The following is a 19,537-nucleotide window of genomic DNA, read 5'->3' on the forward strand; positions in this document are numbered from 1 at the left end:
GAAACGCGTATTTTTGAGTTTTTATGTTTTCTGAGCAAAGCGCGGTCTCCCAGATATTAAGACGAAACAGGAGCTGAGTTTTAAATATTTTAGGTAAATACACCCGTCTCGCTAACGAAAGCGCCTCCTAAAACTAGTGCGATAAGGACAAGGCGAAAAATCCTGCGTAAAAATCTCAAAAATCGAGATTTCGTACTCGACTGTTTCCTCCTCCAAAACTTAACCATTCGTAACTAAATTTGGAAATCTAAATGATTATGAATTTATCTGTGTCGGACCGTTTTGCATTTTAGGCTAATTGATATCAGTTTTGAATACTACGCCTCTCATTGCGGCATAGTCAATGAGGCCATTTTGGCCAATTTTGAAGGGCTCTAGCGCCTTAAAAAACGAAAATATCAAAAAAAAGCGAAACAGTCCGACACAGATATTGATAATATTTATCTGTGTTGAAAAAATCATTGCTCTAGCATCAAAACCCACAGAGGAAACAGTCGAGTACGTTTGTATGGAGAAATGACCACTGCTGTTGGCTCTTAAATACTAACTTGAACGCCTCCTCCGGTAAGAAACACAGAAGCTTGGTCCTCTCGTCGAGCGACGCATCTTGCGAACATACGACCCGTGTCGCCCATTGTAGTGGGTTTGATTCCGGCCCCGGTCCGAGGCACTGTAGGTTGGCTAGGAGACAGTGCTCTTGGACGAAGGTCGCGTGCTGTTCGTACGTCGGCCAGAGCTGTAAAAAGACCAAACGTGCAATAAAATGTACACATTTTAATGAAATTAGGTATATTCTAATGATTAAAGAAAACCGGTCAAGTGCGAGTCGGACTTCCGCCGAGGGTTCCGTACTTTTTAGTATTTGTTGTTATAGCGGCAACAGAAATACATCATCTGTGAAAATTTCAACTGTCTAGCTATCACGGTTCATGAGATACAGCCTGGTGACAGACAGACGGACGGGCAGTGGAGTCTTAGAGTCCCGTTTTTACCCTTTAGTAACGGAACCGCATATTCATTGCAAGCCGTGTTAAACTAATACTTAAACAAAAGAGTTATATATTGCAGAAGAAAAGTCTAAGAAATATCGTGCCCCCATCTTGACAGCTGAATTAAATGGCGCTGTACGGCGCCATACGTTTTATGGTAACTGAACTGTCAAACGCCATTTTAGGACAGCCAGATTTACCAGTACAGCCTGGCAAAAAAAGAGTAGAAATTAAAAAGTGGCAACACTGTAGTGTAGTCCCTTTCAAATCAATTTATATAAGAGAACGGGACAACACTACAGTGTTGCCATTTTTTTATTACTACTCTTTTTTGCCAGGCTGTAGATGTCGCTAGGGCCTTCCTAAGGCTCATGTATGGTGAAAATATTCGCTGTATTGGGTAAGGTCTTGGTAGCTCAGATGGCAGGGCACTGGGCTAGCGATTCAGTGGTCGAGGGTTCAAGTCCCAACCGAACAGTGAATTTTTCCACTTTTAATTTGTTTCTAAGCTTAATAGCGTCGTTCGAAGACGTTTCTGCTTGTTAAAAATTAATATCTCACCTATAAGGTGCTAATTAAAACCAAAATATTACATTGCTAATCCGCGAAAAGATAACGCGCTAGTCAATCAGTGCTAACCCGTTATACACCTATAAAACGTAACGTATTAAACAACGTAGCAAAGTTATATTTTTGTTTTATTAATATGGATTTCCGCAAAGTAACGCCTGATTCTATTCACTATAAGGAGCTGTCAAAGCGCCTCATAGAGGCTTCTGGTGACCAGAGGGCTGGCCAATATTTTGCCCGACAGCATTGCCATCCAGCGGGGCAATGCGGCCAGCCTTCTGGGCACCCTACCGAGCGACTTAGACTTAGATATTTTTGAAGTGAAAACTTCTTTAGCGGGGCTGAGCACTTTTTGAGGTGGGGAAAAAATGATAAACTTGATACAGCGTAACGCGTAACGTAACGCTGACGTCATGTGTCACGGACAATGTTATTCACCAAAGAACTTTAGTCATAACGTATCATAATCAGGTCAATTACTTATTTAAAACTGGACTTCTATATTAAGCAATAAAGCTCAATGTTCTAATCTTGTACGGGCTGAAATACGAGGATCTCACAGTTACATTCTAACTTTATATCACTCCAATATAATTCAATAAAGCTACATTTGATGAAATCGCTAATAAAAGTGAACTCTAGTACTGGTGAATAAAACTCAAAATATCATGACCAAATATATTTAGATGCGAGGTCTGCAAGGTAACTTTAGACTTTCTATTCGAATTTTAAACAATTAACGCTACAAATTTAAGCTCACTGGCCAGCAATTTCGGCACTAAAGTTTTTCAATAGAAAGGAGGATGGGTCAATTATACATAGTGCTGCAGGCATTTTAGACTAGTCAATTAGTCATTGAGTTTTCACTTCTGTCGGCACTCCCGGAGTGCAACCCGTTGTTTTTTTAATACGTTTTTAGTGTTTCTATTATGTTATAAAAATGTTATTAAATAAAGAAAAAATTGACTAGTAAAAAAAACCTCACCTCATCCACCAATTCCAGCACATTTCCATATCGTTCTTTGAAATTTTTCTTCACAGTCATCCTTACTATGTCATTCAAAAGAACGCTACATTCTTTTAATTCATCTTCTAACAATACAAAAGGTTTCTCAGTCAACACTTTAAAACAACCTTCAATAAAAAATGCCCCAAACGAAATGCCATTTTTGGACTCCCCTTTCAAAATCTTCTTGACATCTTCTGCCGTCAAAAACTTTAAACTGACTGTGATTATGTCAGTAAAATATGACATTTCTTCGTAGAAATATTCTTCTAACCTGCCAGACGCGTATAATTTCATCAAAAATTTTGGCCATTTTGCCATTTCCACTTTGACATCTGGTGAAATGAGTTCGGACATGTCAAATATGTTTGACATTATGTTGAAAGCTTGTATGTGTAAGTGATGTTCGGTCGTGAAGTGCTCACGCTCTATGGATTCGGTTATTTTTTTAATTGGCAGCATATTCAGCCAGGTTTGAATGCTGGCCATTATTGTCTTTGGTGTGTTTTTCCAGTGTTTTTTTAGAGATGTAAAACATAGATTGATGTTTTTATGCAGTTCTTTGACTAATGTTGATGTGAAGTTTGTGATTATGTCTGAAATTAATTTTATAGTTTCCTGAAAAAAAAATTTCTTAAAACAATTTAAATAGGCATGGCAATACATTTTTTTAAACAGTAGGCAAACGAGCAGAGGAATCGCCTGATGGTAACCAATAACCGTCAGCTTTGGACACCTGCAACATCAGAGGAGTCACAAGTGCGTTACCGGCTTTAAAGATGGGAGTGAACTCGTTTCTTGAAAGTTTGAAGGTCGTATCGGGCCGGAAACACCACAGCCGAAAGTTCATTTAGTTTAGCTGCGCGAGGCAAGAAGTTTCTGGAGAAAGGCATAGTTGAGGAATGCCAACTATCTAAGTTACGTTACGACTTATATATATTTGTAACGTTCCACAGAAAAGGTACCTTATGGCGCTTACGACGCATAGCACCGCTATAGTGTTGGAGCGGCGTTAATAATAGCGTAAGCGCCAACCGCCATAAGGTACCTTTACCCGTGAGACGTCACATTTTGTTTTGAACTCACCATATATTTCAACTCCAAAACGCCTTCTGAATATTCCTCTAAAAATTTCAAGATCGCCTCCATTTTGAAGACGTCGTTTCGATCGATAGTCAATCCGAGCAAACAATTCAATAAAACACAATCCTCCCTTCCTAAAATCTTCCTTGACATCTCACTGTCAAAATCAAACTCACTCTTCATAACTGCCAACACATACAGCGTTTTTACATTGACATAATTTTTACTAATGTCAAAAACAACATCTAACATTTCATCCAAATTGACGTCTCGTAAATTCTTCACAAATTCAATTGTCATTTTCACAGTGTCTTTATATATTTTGACATCGGATACATTGCTTTTCAAAACGTTATCCAGAAGGTTAAATACTGTTTTTCTGATCGTATCTCTATCGAAAAGTTGTCTTTTATCTATGAATGCTTTAGAAGCGATTTTGAATATAGTTTTCGTGTCGCTCTCGTAAGTTAATGCTATAAGTGTGGTAAGTTCGGGCAAAATGGTTTTGCTTAGAGCGTGATTGTTCTCTAGAGATGTTAGTATGGTCTCTGCGATGTCGAGGCCGGCCCGTTTGGTCGTGGCTAAAACATAATAAAGACATGTACAGTCAGCCAAGAAAGTGGTTTACCACTTTTCGACTCTATCAATCAGATGATAGAGTAGAAAAGTGGTAGACCACTTTCTTGGCTGACTATACAATGTTATAATCAGTAATCGGCGCTTTCATTGTTATGCCGCGATATCAAGTATTGTATTGTATATTGTATAGTACTGTATTTAATTATTGAAATTCATAAATAATTAAATACATGTACAGGTAAGTACACAAATTACACATGAAACCCTGATGGGCACAGCAATGTAAGAAAAAAGGTAGATATGTAAACAATCTCTTTTGACGACCGGTCTGGCCTAGTGGGTAGTGACCCTGCCTACGAAGCCGATGGTCCCGGGTTCGAATCCTGGTAAGGGCATTTATTTGTATGATGATACAGATATTTGTTCCTGAGTCATGGTTGTTTTCTATGTATTTAAGTATTTATACATATATTATATATATCGTTATCTGAGTACCCACAACACAAGCCTTCTTGAGCTTACCGTGGGGCTTAGTCAATTTGTGTAGCCAATGTCCTATAATATTTATTATTAAAAAAAAAAACAATACTCATTCGGGCATTATTTCATCAGTTGCAGGGTGGTTGAAAGAAGTTCGCAAGTAGAAAAAATGTTAATGGTCGTTTATTTATTTAATCTTTATTGCGCTGAAGAAAATCTTAATTACCAATACTTTTGAGGTTAGAAAAATTATAATCTTAAAAAAAACGGGGTATATTTAAAGATCAAATTTATACAGATAATTTTATTGGCATCTTGACCGTGACGTCACTTGCTCTCTGTTTCATATAGATTCTATAGTTGCTTATCGTTTTGACATTTCAAAAAAACCGGGCAAGTGCGAGTCGGACTCGCGCACGAAGGGTTCCGTACCATAATGAAAAAAGAAAAAAAAACGGAAAAAAATGCAAAAAAAACGGTCACCCATCCAAGTACTGACCACGCCCGACGTTGCTTAACGTTGGTCAAAAATCATGTTTGTTGTATGGGAGCTGGGAGCCCGATTTAAATCTTTATTTTATTCTGTTTTTAGTATTTGTTGTTATAGCGGCAACAGAAATACATCATCTGTGAAAATTTCAACTGTCTAGCTATCACGGTTCCTGAGATACAGCCTGGTGACAGACAGACGAATGGACGGACGGACAGACGGACGGACGGACGGACGGACGGACAGCGAAGTCTTAGTAATAGGGTCCCGTTTTACCTTTTGGATACGGAACCCTAAAAAGAAACCGTTTTGACTAGTCAGGCAAATACCCTATCATGTACCATCACGCTCCGCGACTGTTGCGCCATTTAGGGTCCTAGCTAAACTGGTTGTTCAATACTTACGCTATAGAATTTCCAATTTAGCAAGAACCCTTAATGACTTAACCCGTGTGGTGACTGTACTTACATTCAGAGCTGGCTAGCATGACGGAGGCGCGCTCCGCGACCCTCTGCAGCACGTCGGGCTCCTCGCACACCGCGGCTAGGGCTGCGGCCAGCAGCTTGCGAGCCCCGCACTTACTGCTGCTAATGTACTGAAAGTAACTGTTGATGTAACTTACATTCAGAGCTGGCTAGCATGACGGAGGCGCGCTCCGCGACCCTCTGCAGCACGTCGGGCTCCTCGCACACCGCGGCTAGGGCTGCGGCCAGCAGCTTGCGAGCCCCGCACTTACTGCTGCTAATGTACTGAAAGTAACTGTTGATGTAACTTACATTCAGAGCTGGCTAGCATGACGGAGGCGCGCTCCGCGACCCTCTGCAGCACGTCGGGCTCCTCGCACACCGCGGCTAGGGCTGCGGCCAGCAGCTTGCGAGCCCCGCACTTACTGCTGCTAATGTACTGAAAGTAACTGTTGATGTAACTTACATTCAGAGCTGGCTAGCATGACGGAGGCGCGCTCCGCGACCCTCTGCAGCACGTCGGGCTCCTCGCATACCGCGGCTAGGGCTGCGGCCAGCAGCTTGCGAGCCCCGCACTTACTGCTGCTAATGTACTGAAAGTAACTGTTGATGTAACTTACATTCAGAGCTGGCTAGCATGACGGAGGCGCGCTCCGCGACCCTCTGCAGCACGTCGGGCTCCTCGCACACCGCGGCTAGGGCTGCGGCCAGCAGCTTGCGAGCCCCGCACTTACTGCTGCTAATGTACTGAAAGTAACTGTTGATGTAACTTACATTCAGAGCTGGCTAGCATGACGGAGGCGCGCTCCGCGACCCTCTGCAGCACGTCGGGCTCCTCGCACACCGCGGCTAGGGCTGCGGCCAGCAGCTTGCGAGCCCCGCACGACTTACTGCTACTTATGTACTGGAAATTGTAGAGAAATAGTTATTTACGATACAATTGCGGAAAAGAGGAAATTCAAAACTAGTGGCGATAAATTAAAACACGACCGAAGGGAGTGTTTTTAATCGACACGTGTTGCCAATTACCTATTCGCACGTGTATCGTACAACGTTTTACAGTACATATGGTCCTTTAACCTTTTGACCGCGGCCACAGCCCAATATCAACCTTAGTGCATTTCGGCTAGGTTCACGATGACGCGCCGCGCACGATACGCGGTCAAAAGGTTAAACTTTTGACGTACGCACGGAAAGTGCTCTAAAGTAGGATCGTATGTATTGTAAATAACATTTTGTTTACCTCTAAAGGGTATGTAATATTATATGACCAATTCTGAATGAGATATATATATAGGAGCCAGGAACACTGGGATAACTAATAAAATGGCAATGGTTCGTTCGTATTCTAAGATATATTTCGAGAGACAAGTTAAAACTACCACCAATTATGACATTAAATTATTTATGAAAATCTTAATTTATGAAAATCTTAACCACAGCTGATTGCTCGGTTAGTGAACTCGACTAACCGAGCGATCAGCTGTGATACGGTACTACACAACATACCGGGTGTGGCCTATAACATGAGCAAATAATTAAAACATAAATTTAATGAACCTCCAGGTCTGTTTGTATCACCTCTCCGGTTCTGTACACTGTGTACAACATATGTAATATGTTTATTATGACTGTTTGTGTTCTAAATAAATTAAAAAAAAATTGTACTCCTCAAACGGTGACACTTTTGTTCAAGAACTTTAAAAAATTATGAAGTATTTAGACTCCCTATTTTTCATACAAAATAAATATTATCTTCAATGGACGCCATTTTCACGCCATATCATTGTGATTGACGTTGCTTGTCACGCCTTAAACATAACAAAATTCGCAATACATTGCGTCTTAGAATAAACTTTAAAGTGTATTAAAAATCAAACCACAAGTTATTTTTAAAAGCTGCTGAACAAATGTTCGTCAGTATGAGGAGTACAGCCTACAGTTTAATTTTTGCTCATATTACAGGCCACACCCGATATATCACAGACTACATACCTGCAATAAATCCACGCCGGCTGCGTCACACAGGCGCACCGCGTGTTGTATGTGCGCGGCGTAGTCGCCGCCGCCCGCGGCGTGCGCGTTCGCCAACGCACGAGCGACGCGGATTATCGCTCGCTGTGTACTCATTTCTTTGTTGGAGGACACTAGAAGTTACCATTATTATTACACCTAGAACTTTTCCTGGTAATTCAAATTTAAAAAGAACAACGGGTTTCACTCCGGGAGTGCCGGCAGAAGTGAAAACTCAATGACATTGTAACAGTTTTTCGATCAGGTCACGTGTCCGTCTTACGAAGCGTCTTACGTCTTACGCTCTCGCGAGTTTAACATTTTTCCCCATCACAAAAAGTGCACAGCGCCGCTAAAGAAGTTTCCCTTCAAAATTCAAAAAAGTTCAAAATTATTTACTTGGTATCTAGGTGGATTTATACAATAATTTGTGGTGGATACTTTCTATTATACGTAAGTATATCAATACTTGTGTTAGGAGGTAAGTATAAATATTTTCTTGCACCGTATACCTATACAGGGTGATTCAGGAGACGTGAGCAGGACTAAATAGGAAAAAGTGTCGTTGTTTCACCTAAATACGCCGGTGATCGATCAATTATCAGTTACTGAGTGTGCAGGATTAGTCCTGCTCACGTCTCATGAATCACCCTGTATATATTTAGTATTTAAATATAAGAAAATATTAACTGAAGCATGCTTAATAATAACATATTTTACGAAGACAAGAATTGGTTCAGTATTTAGACCCTACAGATAAAATACATACATAAATAAATACATACGGTTGGCACACAACATGGCGAGTAGCGTCAGCAGCGCGCGCGGGTCCTCTTGCTGTAACGCCAGCAACAACATAGTTTTGAGGTCCACCTACAAACATTACATGACATTACATTTGCTATTTTTGACTTTAAGTTTTTGACCTTACGTGAAACTCAAGTGGCATATTTTTTAAAGTTAATTGTTATAATCATTAAGCCACGATTTAGACCTCTATAATATTTATTACAGTACATATGGTGCTACCATTAGTGCTACTTATAGTGCTAGCGGCAACGGAAATGCATCATCTGTGAAAATGTCAACTACAGTGAAACCTGGTTAATTGGCACCTGGATAAATGGAAAACCTCAATAATGGCAACCAAAAGTCCAGTCCCGGTCCCTTGAGACCAAAAGGCCTCTATAATTGAAATTTTGGAACCTCTATAATTGAAATTTAGATTTTTAGTGCTTTTCTTAATTTTGCCATTGACCACATCGCAACTAAGACACTGACACTGACACTATTGACACTGTGCTAAAAAAATCCGTTATTTTTGCTCTTCTTTTTACCTCCATTATTGAAACGAGTCTTACTTATTACCTCTGTAATTGAAATAATGTAGTTGTAGACAGCAGAAACAATATTTTAATAGCAATGATCATTTTATTTATACTCGTATCTTCATCCCGAATTCAATTTATTTACTCGTATTGGGTATCTATCACAGCCTGTAGTAGTTGAAATACTTTTGATGAAATCAAAAACAAAGTATGCTTTTTACATTCTAATAAAATTTTCTTCTACAAATCAAGGGAATTTTTTAAACCCAAATGATTAATAAGAAAATAAAGTAGTAATTAACGTAGTGTAAAAATACAAGTATAGACATAAGCAATATATAGACCAAAAACCCAGAACGTAAGCGTGTAAATCTACTTTCAAAAGTTATTTGGCCTCCATAAAAGAAATTTGTCAGAACGCAACCTCTATTAATGAGAACCTCTATAATTGACACAACGATTTTTTGAACCTCGTTAATTGACACGACCTGCTTAAATGAAAAACCTCGTTAATTGACAAAAAATGGCCGGTCCCTTGAGATTGCAATTATCCAGGTTCCACTGTATCTAGCTGGAACAGGCTGTATCATGAACGGCTGTATCACGGTTCATGATACAGCCTGACAGACAGACGAACGGTGGAGTCTTAGTAATAGGGTCCCGTCATGGTATAATAATATACTCCGCCTGGTACTCTCTTCCCGCCTTTTCGTGGTCACGTGACTGACACAAGCCTACGTCATCATGCGACAGCGCTATATGATAATATGCGATAGCGCTATATATAGCGGCCATGTTATTGTGACGTAGCCTTGTGTCACTCTGGGAAGAGAAGACCATGTTTTATTAGACTATGGGTCCCGTTTTTGATCCTTTGGGCACGGAACCCTAAAAAGTACATAGTGTGCTCACTCCATACATCAGATTTGGTACAAAAAAAACTATTATTTTCGAATTCGACTCTATTTCTCTATGACCCTGTGAAACCGTTAACCCTGTGTCAAAATGTACTGGTAACTCCAGGTTTAACCGGTTAGCCCCGAGTTATGTTTCTTTTCTCTTAATGAATGTATTAATTATACAGGATATTGACTCTTGGAGACCCTATACATCTCTAAGGATAACTTGATAAACTATACAATCTTATAGTTCTGACACCTAGAGACATTTACACCTCTAAATATTATAGATTTTTTTTGTGTGTTTTTTTATCTGTATTTTGTATGTAATTCGACATTAAGAGGCCATATACATCTCTTAGTAATGGTAATACGTTAGATTGAATTGTTAGTTTTATTTTATAAAATTGTTGATGTTATTATTTTTGCTTTTGTGTAAATTCAATGTTGACGTGTAAAAGTGCCCTTGTGGCCTATTTGCTGAATAAATGTTGATGTTTGATGTTAGTATATGGTGCAAGTGGCCAAGACTCATTTTGGGTCACCGCGCCAACAAAGTAAAGTAAGGCCCTTAGTAGACTAAAACCATATTTTTCTAGTATTACCTTGTAAGAGCTCCCCTGGTGGGGTAAAGTGAGTGCGAGGGATTTCTTCAAGTCAACCACAACAGCGTCGTCCCAAGTATCTCTGTTATTGTTCATATCTACGGTACCGTGCTTACCTGAAATCGTAGGATATTAACCTTTATGAGTAACATCAAAAAGATTAAAAACCGGGCAAGTGCGAATCGGAAGCGCACGAAGGGTTCCGTACCATAATGCAAAAAAAAATGTATTTATGGCATTTCGCGATTTCGGGATTGTTCACATAATAAAAGTTGCTCAGTATAATCCCAAAACCTCCTTGGCAACGGGAATGCACTTATTTTTTGCCCAACCTATATATAACTCACCTAAAAACATAGTGATTTCTCTGTGAAGTATCCGGACGTCCCGGTCCGTTCGGTCGCCGCGCGCTCTCAGTTTCTCTAACGAGCGTATTACCTAAATATTTAAAAATATATTTATTTATTTTTATATCTAAAACGATATTTTTTATCTAAAAAAGTGGGAGTATTACTGCAACGTTCTGCCGCCAGAGTGCAGCACTAATTTGTTTAGTAAACCATAGAGTAACTTATACATACTAGGTCTTAAACAGTTTTTTGACATGTTTTCACTATGACATTGATGCACCAAGGCGGTTTGTTTACAGGTGGCCTACCGCGAAACGCGAAAATTGAAATTCCTTTATCTGCCTCTCTATCGATCGAATAAGCAAGAGTGATAGAGAGGCAGAAACCGAACTTTCGATTGTCGTGTTTCACGGTAGGCCATGTGATTGACCTAGTGACACATGATGTGTCATTGATGATGTCAAATACAAATAACTTTATTTTGCATGAAATATTTTACAAAAGATGGTCAGAGAATATTATAAATAGGTAACACATATTTCACCAGCATCTGGCATGCAAAAAACTAAAACTACACATAGACCTAGTATTACATAGACGAGCTATACGCGTGCCTCCGTGAGGGACAAAATATACGCAAAGCGACAATATTAAAAACACGTTTTAACATTCCTGACAACATACCAAAAACAATCTACGTAATTCGGTCGGGTTATTTGTTGCCCACCATAAAACATACTAAATTTTTGGTAGGGAACAAACAAAAAGTGAGACTGTGACAAGGACAAGCAATAATACCGCTCTCTCTGCTACTCCTACTGAAATTTCCATAAGTGCATCTCGTTCGGTCATTTGGCCCCTCCCCCGTGTCATCATTATTGTACCTCTATGAAAACTACAACTAAAACTAAGTGAGTGAGTCAATGAGGTTTGTTTACTGTATGTGCTAGTGGTGCCACCTACGCAGAGCTTTGCCTAATATTCCCTATTGACAGAAACTTATAATACTGGAAAGAATAAACACTTAGTATACACAAGATACCACGGACCACGGACTAGCAAGCGCAGCGTAGGACGTCCACCCACAAGATGGACAGACGACCTTGGCGGAAGACGCTGGATGCGGGTCGCTTCCAACCGGCACGTATGGAGGTCCAAGGGGGAGGACTATGTTCAGCAATGGACGTCTTATGGCTGAGATGATGATGATGATACACAAGATGTGGCATGTACTTACATCGCGAATGTCTACGTCCGGACTTCTCTCCTTAGCGAGTAAATAGTCGAATTTCTTTAAAGCCTCTGTGTGTATCTTCGGGTCTACGTCGCTCGAAAATATCATCTGAAAAAAAAAATAGGGTCTGGAATCTGACGTAAGTGGAATATAAACTTCTGTCCTGACTGGAGCTGACGAAATTGGTATTAAAATATTTTCTGACCTATATGGAATTCCATGTATGCAAATAAATTTTCTAACCTATGTGGCAGCTGACGTAAGTGGAATAATTCATCAAATCTACCTAGAAAGAAAGTAGTGGTACTATCAGTACCTCTACTTGACATCAGATGTCACAATCTACTGAAAGTTGTTGAGCATTAGATTTTTCGTTGGTCGCGACATCTATTGTCAAGTAGCAGTACTGATAATTCCGCTACTCGATGCTAGATGTCGAATACGAAAATAATAGTCGTCTTGGTACCAAAACTGATGTATGTAGTGAGCACTCTATGTAATTTTTTCTCTATGCCTATACTCACTTGCAGCGCGGTCAGCATTTCACCAGCCTCTATATCGACATCTTCAGGAGACTGTATTAGCGCGAGACACGCCGCGTGCAGCGTGGCTTCGTCCCGACATCTGTGCAGTCGTATTGACTGAAAAATAATTGTGGCGATACAAACTATAAATTGAGAATGTAGAGGGCGCTTTGAGGTCTTTAAACAAGTATTCCGAGGTGGAAAGTTTATGTCTGTTCACAATACAATACCTCTTTATTGCACAACCTCAAAATAACATTTACAGAGAGAGACACATGACACATACTTAATACATAAAGACAGAGGTAACATGCGGTCTTAGCGCTAAAGAGCGATCTCTTCCAGACAACCTTTACGTAGTAGAGAAATGATAATATTAATTTAACAATTTAGGTTCATTTCTTACAGCAAATGAGTCGCTTGACTTCAAACTCGGGTAAATCCAGCTGTCAAATTATACGATTTTGGTATTAAGAAAAGGTGATGTAGTTGATATTTGCTGAGAGAGTAGAATAGATTTAACCGAGTTTGAAGTGAAGCGACACAAATGTAGCTGTATAAAACGCCTTATTTACTTTATTTACTGAATTTCCCGATAGATGTCGCTCTTTATGTTTAGAACTAGCGAACGGTTGTCTATCGTGGGATACCTAAGATTTTTTATTTATTTTTATATATTGAGACGATTTGTGTGCCAGATTAAACATACTTCTGTTTATAAAAACAAGGTGTTTGATTGAAGCTGCTTTCCCTTCGAAACCAGAGTCCAAGATTGTACAGTAGCAAAGATGTCAAGACGCGGAACTAGAGATGCTTGTAGCTCTACATATGGCTCTACACTCACCTTATACAAGTCACTGGCCCCCGCAAGCAAAGCTTTAGCGGCGTTCAGCGTAGCGGCGTGGTGAACGAGGCCCCGCAGCTGCGGACCACACGCACGCAGCGGTAACGCATGTGCGGGCGGAACTAGAGATGCTAGGCGTAACAGGGAAGACAGCTTTGGGGGTAGCTCCTGAGAAATAGATTAATAACAATAATAATAGTTATTTACGATACAAGTGCGGAAAAGAGGAAATTCCCGAGAAACGAATGGCGATCAATCAAAACACGACCGAAGGGAACGTTTAAAACCGACACGAGTTGCGAATTACCTATTCGCACGTGTATCGTACAACGTTTTACAGTACATATGATCCATTAAACTTTTGACATAATCAAGAAAAGTGCTCTAAAAGAAGAGTCATATTGCACACTACAAATTACAGTACAAGTTATGCTAGCGCCATCTGTAAAATACTTCAACCGGCCAACCCCATTACAGAGTTGTACACGACTGGTTTATTCATACCTCAATTTCGTCATCCTGCACCGCCTGTAAGGCTGCTGCCAGACAGTCGGCCAGCTCCCGGACGACAGCCGTCACGACCGTGACGTCATCATCTTGTAGAAGGTCGCGCCACACGCGCGCATCCGGGTCTTCGCACGATTGTGATATCAGGAACTGTATGGCTGCCTGTAACCACAGAATTAATAATTAATTAATTACTACTACCGTACAGAAACGACACTTCCTACAAAACCGAAGTTTGACAGCGGTTCAGGGTCGAATCATGCTGTCCGTATCGGCTATTTAGGGTTGTCAAAATTCAAGTCATTATCTTATCTGTGGTCGTGCACGCAAAAGGACGTCAAGTAGTGCCAACCCTAATAATTGCTCGGAACATTGCTGAGCCGAACGGAGCCGAGTTTGCCCGAAGTCAGGAGTGTCTCCGCACGGGTCAGTAATATAAAATATACACATTTTTAATGTAGTATTCACAATGTATATGCACACTTTGTATAATTTTGTTTAGTATAAGATTTGCATGGTATAATTGCTGTATTGTATAACGATAAAATGTCTAATTCCTGTTTGAATAACATTCAATGTACATAATTTCATATTTTATAAATGTTAATTTTCATAACAATTATATAGTCGAACGATCATAAACTATATTAGTTAGTTGATCTAAGAACATAAATAATAATGTTCAAAACGCCTAGCAGAATTGCAGAATTTATTTCTTACAACCAGTCTAAAAATCCCTTAAATAGTTAACCATTGAAAAATTTTGTTCTGGCGCTTCGCCGGCCGCTACCGCGGCACGCTCAATTCGCTCGCTCGGCTCGCGCGCTGTTTGTTCGCAGTTCAACAACATTTATCAAATGTTGGTATAAATTATAAGACGCACCCTCTCCGCACTGCTTGTACTTTAAAGCGCCTGACAAAATGTATGGGGGTTGACATTGACCACCGGTTGTAGGTTTATTTATATGATATTATGATTTTCCCCGTCCGAGACTATACCAGGCGTGGCTCACTCCGCGATTTCATCGCTTTGCTACAGGTAGCTAAAAGTACATCCGTTCGACCCCAAATTTGGGGTTTGCCATAAGCCGCGCGTGGCGCTGTCGCCACCTAGCGGCCATATCTGTGCTGATCGTGACAGACGCGTTTTGTTAGAGAGTGAGTCTTCTGTACCTAGTACTATTATTTATTCTGTGACTATACTCACTCGCTTGAGCTCCGGTGGTGAGTTTGAAATGCCCTTGACAACGATCTTCTTGCGCACGGCTTGCGGCAAATTCTCGTAAAACAAGATGGCTGCCTGTAGCAGTCGCTCGCTGTTCGATAGGCTGTATTCTACGCACCATAGTATCTGCAAAACGAAACGAATGATTACACTCTTGTAAAAAAACTACGGGATATAGGCTGTTATAATTAACACTTTAACTGTCCCTCGCCTTCACTACTCACATAGATCGATACGTCCGTGCATTACAGGTAATGCACAAATGTATAGAGCATTCCCATTTCTGACGTCACTTGGACGTGACAGAGCTAGTTTGACGGTGCATGTCATATAATGCACCGACGGTAAACGTGTTAAATATGTGAGTTTACTATAATTTGATCGACGAAACTGAGATATTCATGAGGACATGTCAATGGTATCTGCTTGTATATATATTGCAGTAACGGAGAGTCAATATCAACCCGACGTCTTACGGGCAAAGGCCTTTTATGAGCGTCCACGAGCCCAATCACGCTTCGGATAGATAAAAAACGGGAAAGTGCGAGACGGACTCGCGCACGAAGGGTTCCGTACCATAATGCAAAAAAAAAACGAAAAAAAAAAGCAAAAAAAAAAAACCGGTCACCCATCCAAGTACTGACCACTCCCGACGTTGCTTAACTTTGGTCAAAAATCACGTTTGTTGTATGGGAGCCCCATTTAAATCTTTATTTTATTCTGTTTTTAGTATTTGTTGTTATAGCGGCAACAGAAATACATCATCTGTGAAAGTTTCAACTGTCTAGCTATCACGGTTCGTGAGATACAGCCTGGTGATAGACGGACGGACGGACGGACGGACGGACGGACGGACGGACAGCGAAGTCATAGTAATAGGGTCCCGTTTTACCCTTTGGGTACGGAACCCTAAAAATTACTTAAATAATTATTTATCACTGTAACACTATATTTTTTTTGTTTTGCGATAAATTTATTTATATTATTTAGACTATTTAAATCAGGCGACAAGGCCCATATTACAAATACATACCTTACTGACTAACATATATATGTATTTGGACGGACGGACAGCAGAGTCTTAGTAATAGCAGAGATATATATAACTCCGTATAAGATAAATAAAGTCTAAGAAAAAAACGTGCCTCGGATGTCAAGCAAAAGTCACTGTCGAATAGATGGCGCCATATACCTTTGGCCTATTGTCGTTTAGATGGCGTTGGCGACACTGTTTGATATTTAACAATTTTAACACGTATCAGTGAAAGAACATGGGTCATTGTGGAACAATAAAAATTAATAATCATATATCCGTAAACATATTTGTTAGGTTAGTCCGTATATATTTGTCTCTTTCACTCATGTACCGTTAGGCCAATCAGTGCATTAAATAACTACAACGCGAGCGCACGTCTTTTATTTATCACAGTGGCGACGTCCGGGTTTTTTTTTTTAAAGTACTCACGCGATATAGACGATCATAATGAATTCGACGATCGGAAATTTACCTATTTTTGAAGTTGGAAATGACTGGAAGGTGTTTAAGGAAAGATTAAGCATCTGGCTCAGCGCAAACGCAATAATTAAAACAGAAACGGGGGTCGATCGTCAACGCGCCGTGTTGCTAAGTGCACTCAACGAGTCCGCGTATAAATTGGTACGCGAACTAATTTCACCGAAGACGCCTGAAGAGCTGTCTTATGAAGAAATTGTGAAAGAGGTGGACAAACATTTATTGCCGAAAAAGTCGCTTTTTGCAGAAAGGCACAATTTCCACAGGGCCATTCAACAAGGGGACGAAGATTTAACACAGTGGGCTGCAAGAGTTCGTCTGTTAGCATCCGATTGCAAATTTGGTTCGGATTTGGATAGCATGCTGCGTGATCGGTTCGTATTGGGCATGCAGGCGGGACCCGTGCGGGACCGACTATTCACAGAAGATGCAGATACCCTCACGCTAGCACGAGCGCTAGAAATCGCCGTATCGTTGCACAGCGCGAGAACCGCCGCGCGCCAGTCGGCCGCGCCTAGCAACACCAATAAGCTGACGGAGTCAGTCGAGGTCTACAAAGTATCAAAAGGATCATCGTCTAATAGTGGTGTGGAATGTGAAGTGTGCGGGTACAGTAATCATACGGTCGATAAGTGTCGGTTCAAAGGTTACAAGTGCAAAAGCTGTGGCAATAAAGGCCACCTAAAACGTATGTGCAAGCGTAGGAAACGTGTAAACATGCTGCATTCTATCGATGAGAGTAACGATGATGATGGTAAGAATGAGTCCGTTTGTTATTCTAATCATATTTGTAATTTACGTAGCCATCATGGCGAGGAGATGACTTTGTCCGTTGAGGTATGTGGGCAGAATATTAGATTTTTGGTCGACTGTGGTTCAGCTGTCACAACCCTTCCACTGCATATGTATAACCGATATTTCCCAAATGTTCCCTTAGCTCCGCCCGACACACGACTTATATGCTATTCTGACAATATTTTGGATACGGTAGGAGTTATGCGAACATCGGTAAAGTACGAAGGGGAAAGTAACTATATAAATATATATGTTGTGAGAACGGGTGCCTCGGCATTGCTCGGAAGAGATTTTTTTGCATCATTCAACTTACAGATATCTAAAGTAAACTCTTGCGAGCCCTGCCATAGCCAGTCAGAAATAAATTTTTACACGGTAAAATATCCAACACTGTTTAGTTCCCGGTTAGGCTGTTTAAATAAATTTAAAGTAAAGTTATCACTTAAGCCTAACAGTCAACCAATTTTTTTCCGAGCTCGTACAGTTCCGTTTGCACTGAGAGAAAAAGTTGAAAAGGAAATTAATAGGTTAGTTGAAACGGGAGTACTTCAACCGGTCGACCATTCCGAATATGCGAGTCCCATAGTGCCTATTTTGAAGCATTCCGGCGAAATTAGGTTATGCGCGGATTATTCAGTAACGCTTAATAAAGTGCTTCAAATAGAAAAATACCCTTTGCCTAAAACAGGGGAGCTTTTTGCTAAGTTGCACGGCGGGCAACAGTTTTCTCAGTTAGATTTAAGTCAAGCGTATTTACAACTGAGTTTAGATAAAGATTCTCAGTTACTAACGACGATAAATACTCACAAAGGCTTGTTCAAGTTCACCCGTCTCGTTTTTGGATTATCAAATGCCCCGGCAATATTCCAAAAAACCATGGAAAGTTTACTGCAGGGCATTGAAGGAGTTTTGTGCTTGTTAGATGACGTTTTGGTGACAGGGGAAACAAAAGAACAGCATTGCAGGAGGTTAGAACAAGTTTTTAGTCGTTTACAAGAGGCAGGGTTAGTGCTAAATAGGGACAAATGTCACCTGTTTAAGGACTCTGTAACCTACTTAGGGTTTGTTATCGACAAACATGGCATTCATAAATGCCGTAATAAAATTGAGGCAATGATTTCCACAAAAGCACCAACAAACGTGAACGAACTAAGGTCATTCCTAGGGCTAGTGAATTACTACCGAGTGTTTGTACCTAACGCTGCATCGATTTTAGGACCACTGAACCGGTTGTTGCAGAAAGGGGTAAAATGGGAATGGACTACAGAGCATGATAACGTTTTCGCGAAGATTAAGGAAGAACTCGTATCAGAAAGGGTGTTAGCGCACTTTAACCCTAATTCAAAATTGGTTCTCAGTATTGATGCGTCACCTTGGGGGTTAGGTGCCGTCCTAGGTCAATTAGAACAGGGGGTTGAACGGCCGATTGCTTATGCCTCGAGGTCTTTAAATAGCGCTGAACGAAATTATAGTCAGATGGAAAAGGAGGCTACAGCTATAATTTTTGGTATAAGACGTTTTCACCAATATTTATATGGGTTGGAAGTGCCTTTCATCCTCCGGACTGACCATAAACCCTTAATGTACATTTTCCACCCACACAAAGGGGTTCCAGAAGTCTCCGCGAATCGACTTCAGAGGTACGCTTTATTCTTAAACAGTTACAACTATGAAATAGAATACGTTGCAAGCGCAAATAACTGTGCAGATTTTTTGAGTCGCGCAACAGCTGTTAATACGTCGGTCGCTGATAAGGAGATTACGTCATCCAGCATTCGACCGCCGCAGGCCCACAGATCGCACGCGCCGGCCCCGCTAGATCGAGCAACTTACATTAATTTTGTAACGGACGGTCACCTACCTGTTACCATGAATGATTTAGTAAACGCGACCGAAACCGATAAATGTTTACATACCGTAAAAAAATTTCTAATTTCTGGCTGGCCAAAAAAAATGGTTAACCCGGGAATACAACCATATTTTAATTGTAGGTTCGATCTTGTTTAGGAAAACGATGTGATTATGCGAGGGCACAAAAT

General features: G+C 40.5%; 2 protein-coding genes across 2 annotated transcripts in view; both read right to left on the reverse strand.

Moving 5' to 3' along the window:
• The window catches only part of LOC134676568 (uncharacterized), a 52,413-nt gene that overhangs the window by 19,074 nt on the left and 13,802 nt on the right, over positions 1-19,537 (reverse strand). Inside the window, exons 9-24 of the mRNA XM_063534960.1 lie at positions 15,173-15,316; positions 13,963-14,127; positions 13,459-13,626; positions 12,615-12,731; positions 12,094-12,198; positions 10,854-10,944; positions 10,507-10,622; positions 8,460-8,547; positions 7,657-7,808; positions 6,458-6,565; positions 6,256-6,408; positions 5,948-6,100; positions 5,666-5,792; positions 3,652-4,229; positions 2,545-3,183; positions 549-736 (exon numbers count right to left, since the gene is read on the reverse strand). Of these exons, the coding sequence (XP_063391030.1) occupies positions 549-736; positions 2,545-3,183; positions 3,652-4,229; positions 5,666-5,792; positions 5,948-6,100; positions 6,256-6,408; positions 6,458-6,565; positions 7,657-7,808; positions 8,460-8,547; positions 10,507-10,622; positions 10,854-10,944; positions 12,094-12,198; positions 12,615-12,731; positions 13,459-13,626; positions 13,963-14,127; positions 15,173-15,316 (3,092 nt within the window). The remainder of the gene's footprint in view (positions 1-548; positions 737-2,544; positions 3,184-3,651; positions 4,230-5,665; positions 5,793-5,947; positions 6,101-6,255; positions 6,409-6,457; positions 6,566-7,656; positions 7,809-8,459; positions 8,548-10,506; positions 10,623-10,853; positions 10,945-12,093; positions 12,199-12,614; positions 12,732-13,458; positions 13,627-13,962; positions 14,128-15,172; positions 15,317-19,537) is intronic.
• LOC134676249 (zinc finger protein 235-like) overlaps positions 12,442-19,537 on the reverse strand; it is a 57,206-nt gene continuing 50,110 nt past the window's right edge. Inside the window, exon 8 of the mRNA XM_063534599.1 lies at positions 12,442-12,604. The gene's annotated coding sequence lies outside the window, so the exon portion shown is untranslated. The remainder of the gene's footprint in view (positions 12,605-19,537) is intronic.

This window comes from Cydia fagiglandana, chromosome 24, assembly GCF_963556715.1.
Source record: "Cydia fagiglandana chromosome 24, ilCydFagi1.1, whole genome shotgun sequence".
In the NCBI taxonomy this organism is placed as follows: Eukaryota; Metazoa; Arthropoda; class Insecta; order Lepidoptera; family Tortricidae; genus Cydia; species Cydia fagiglandana.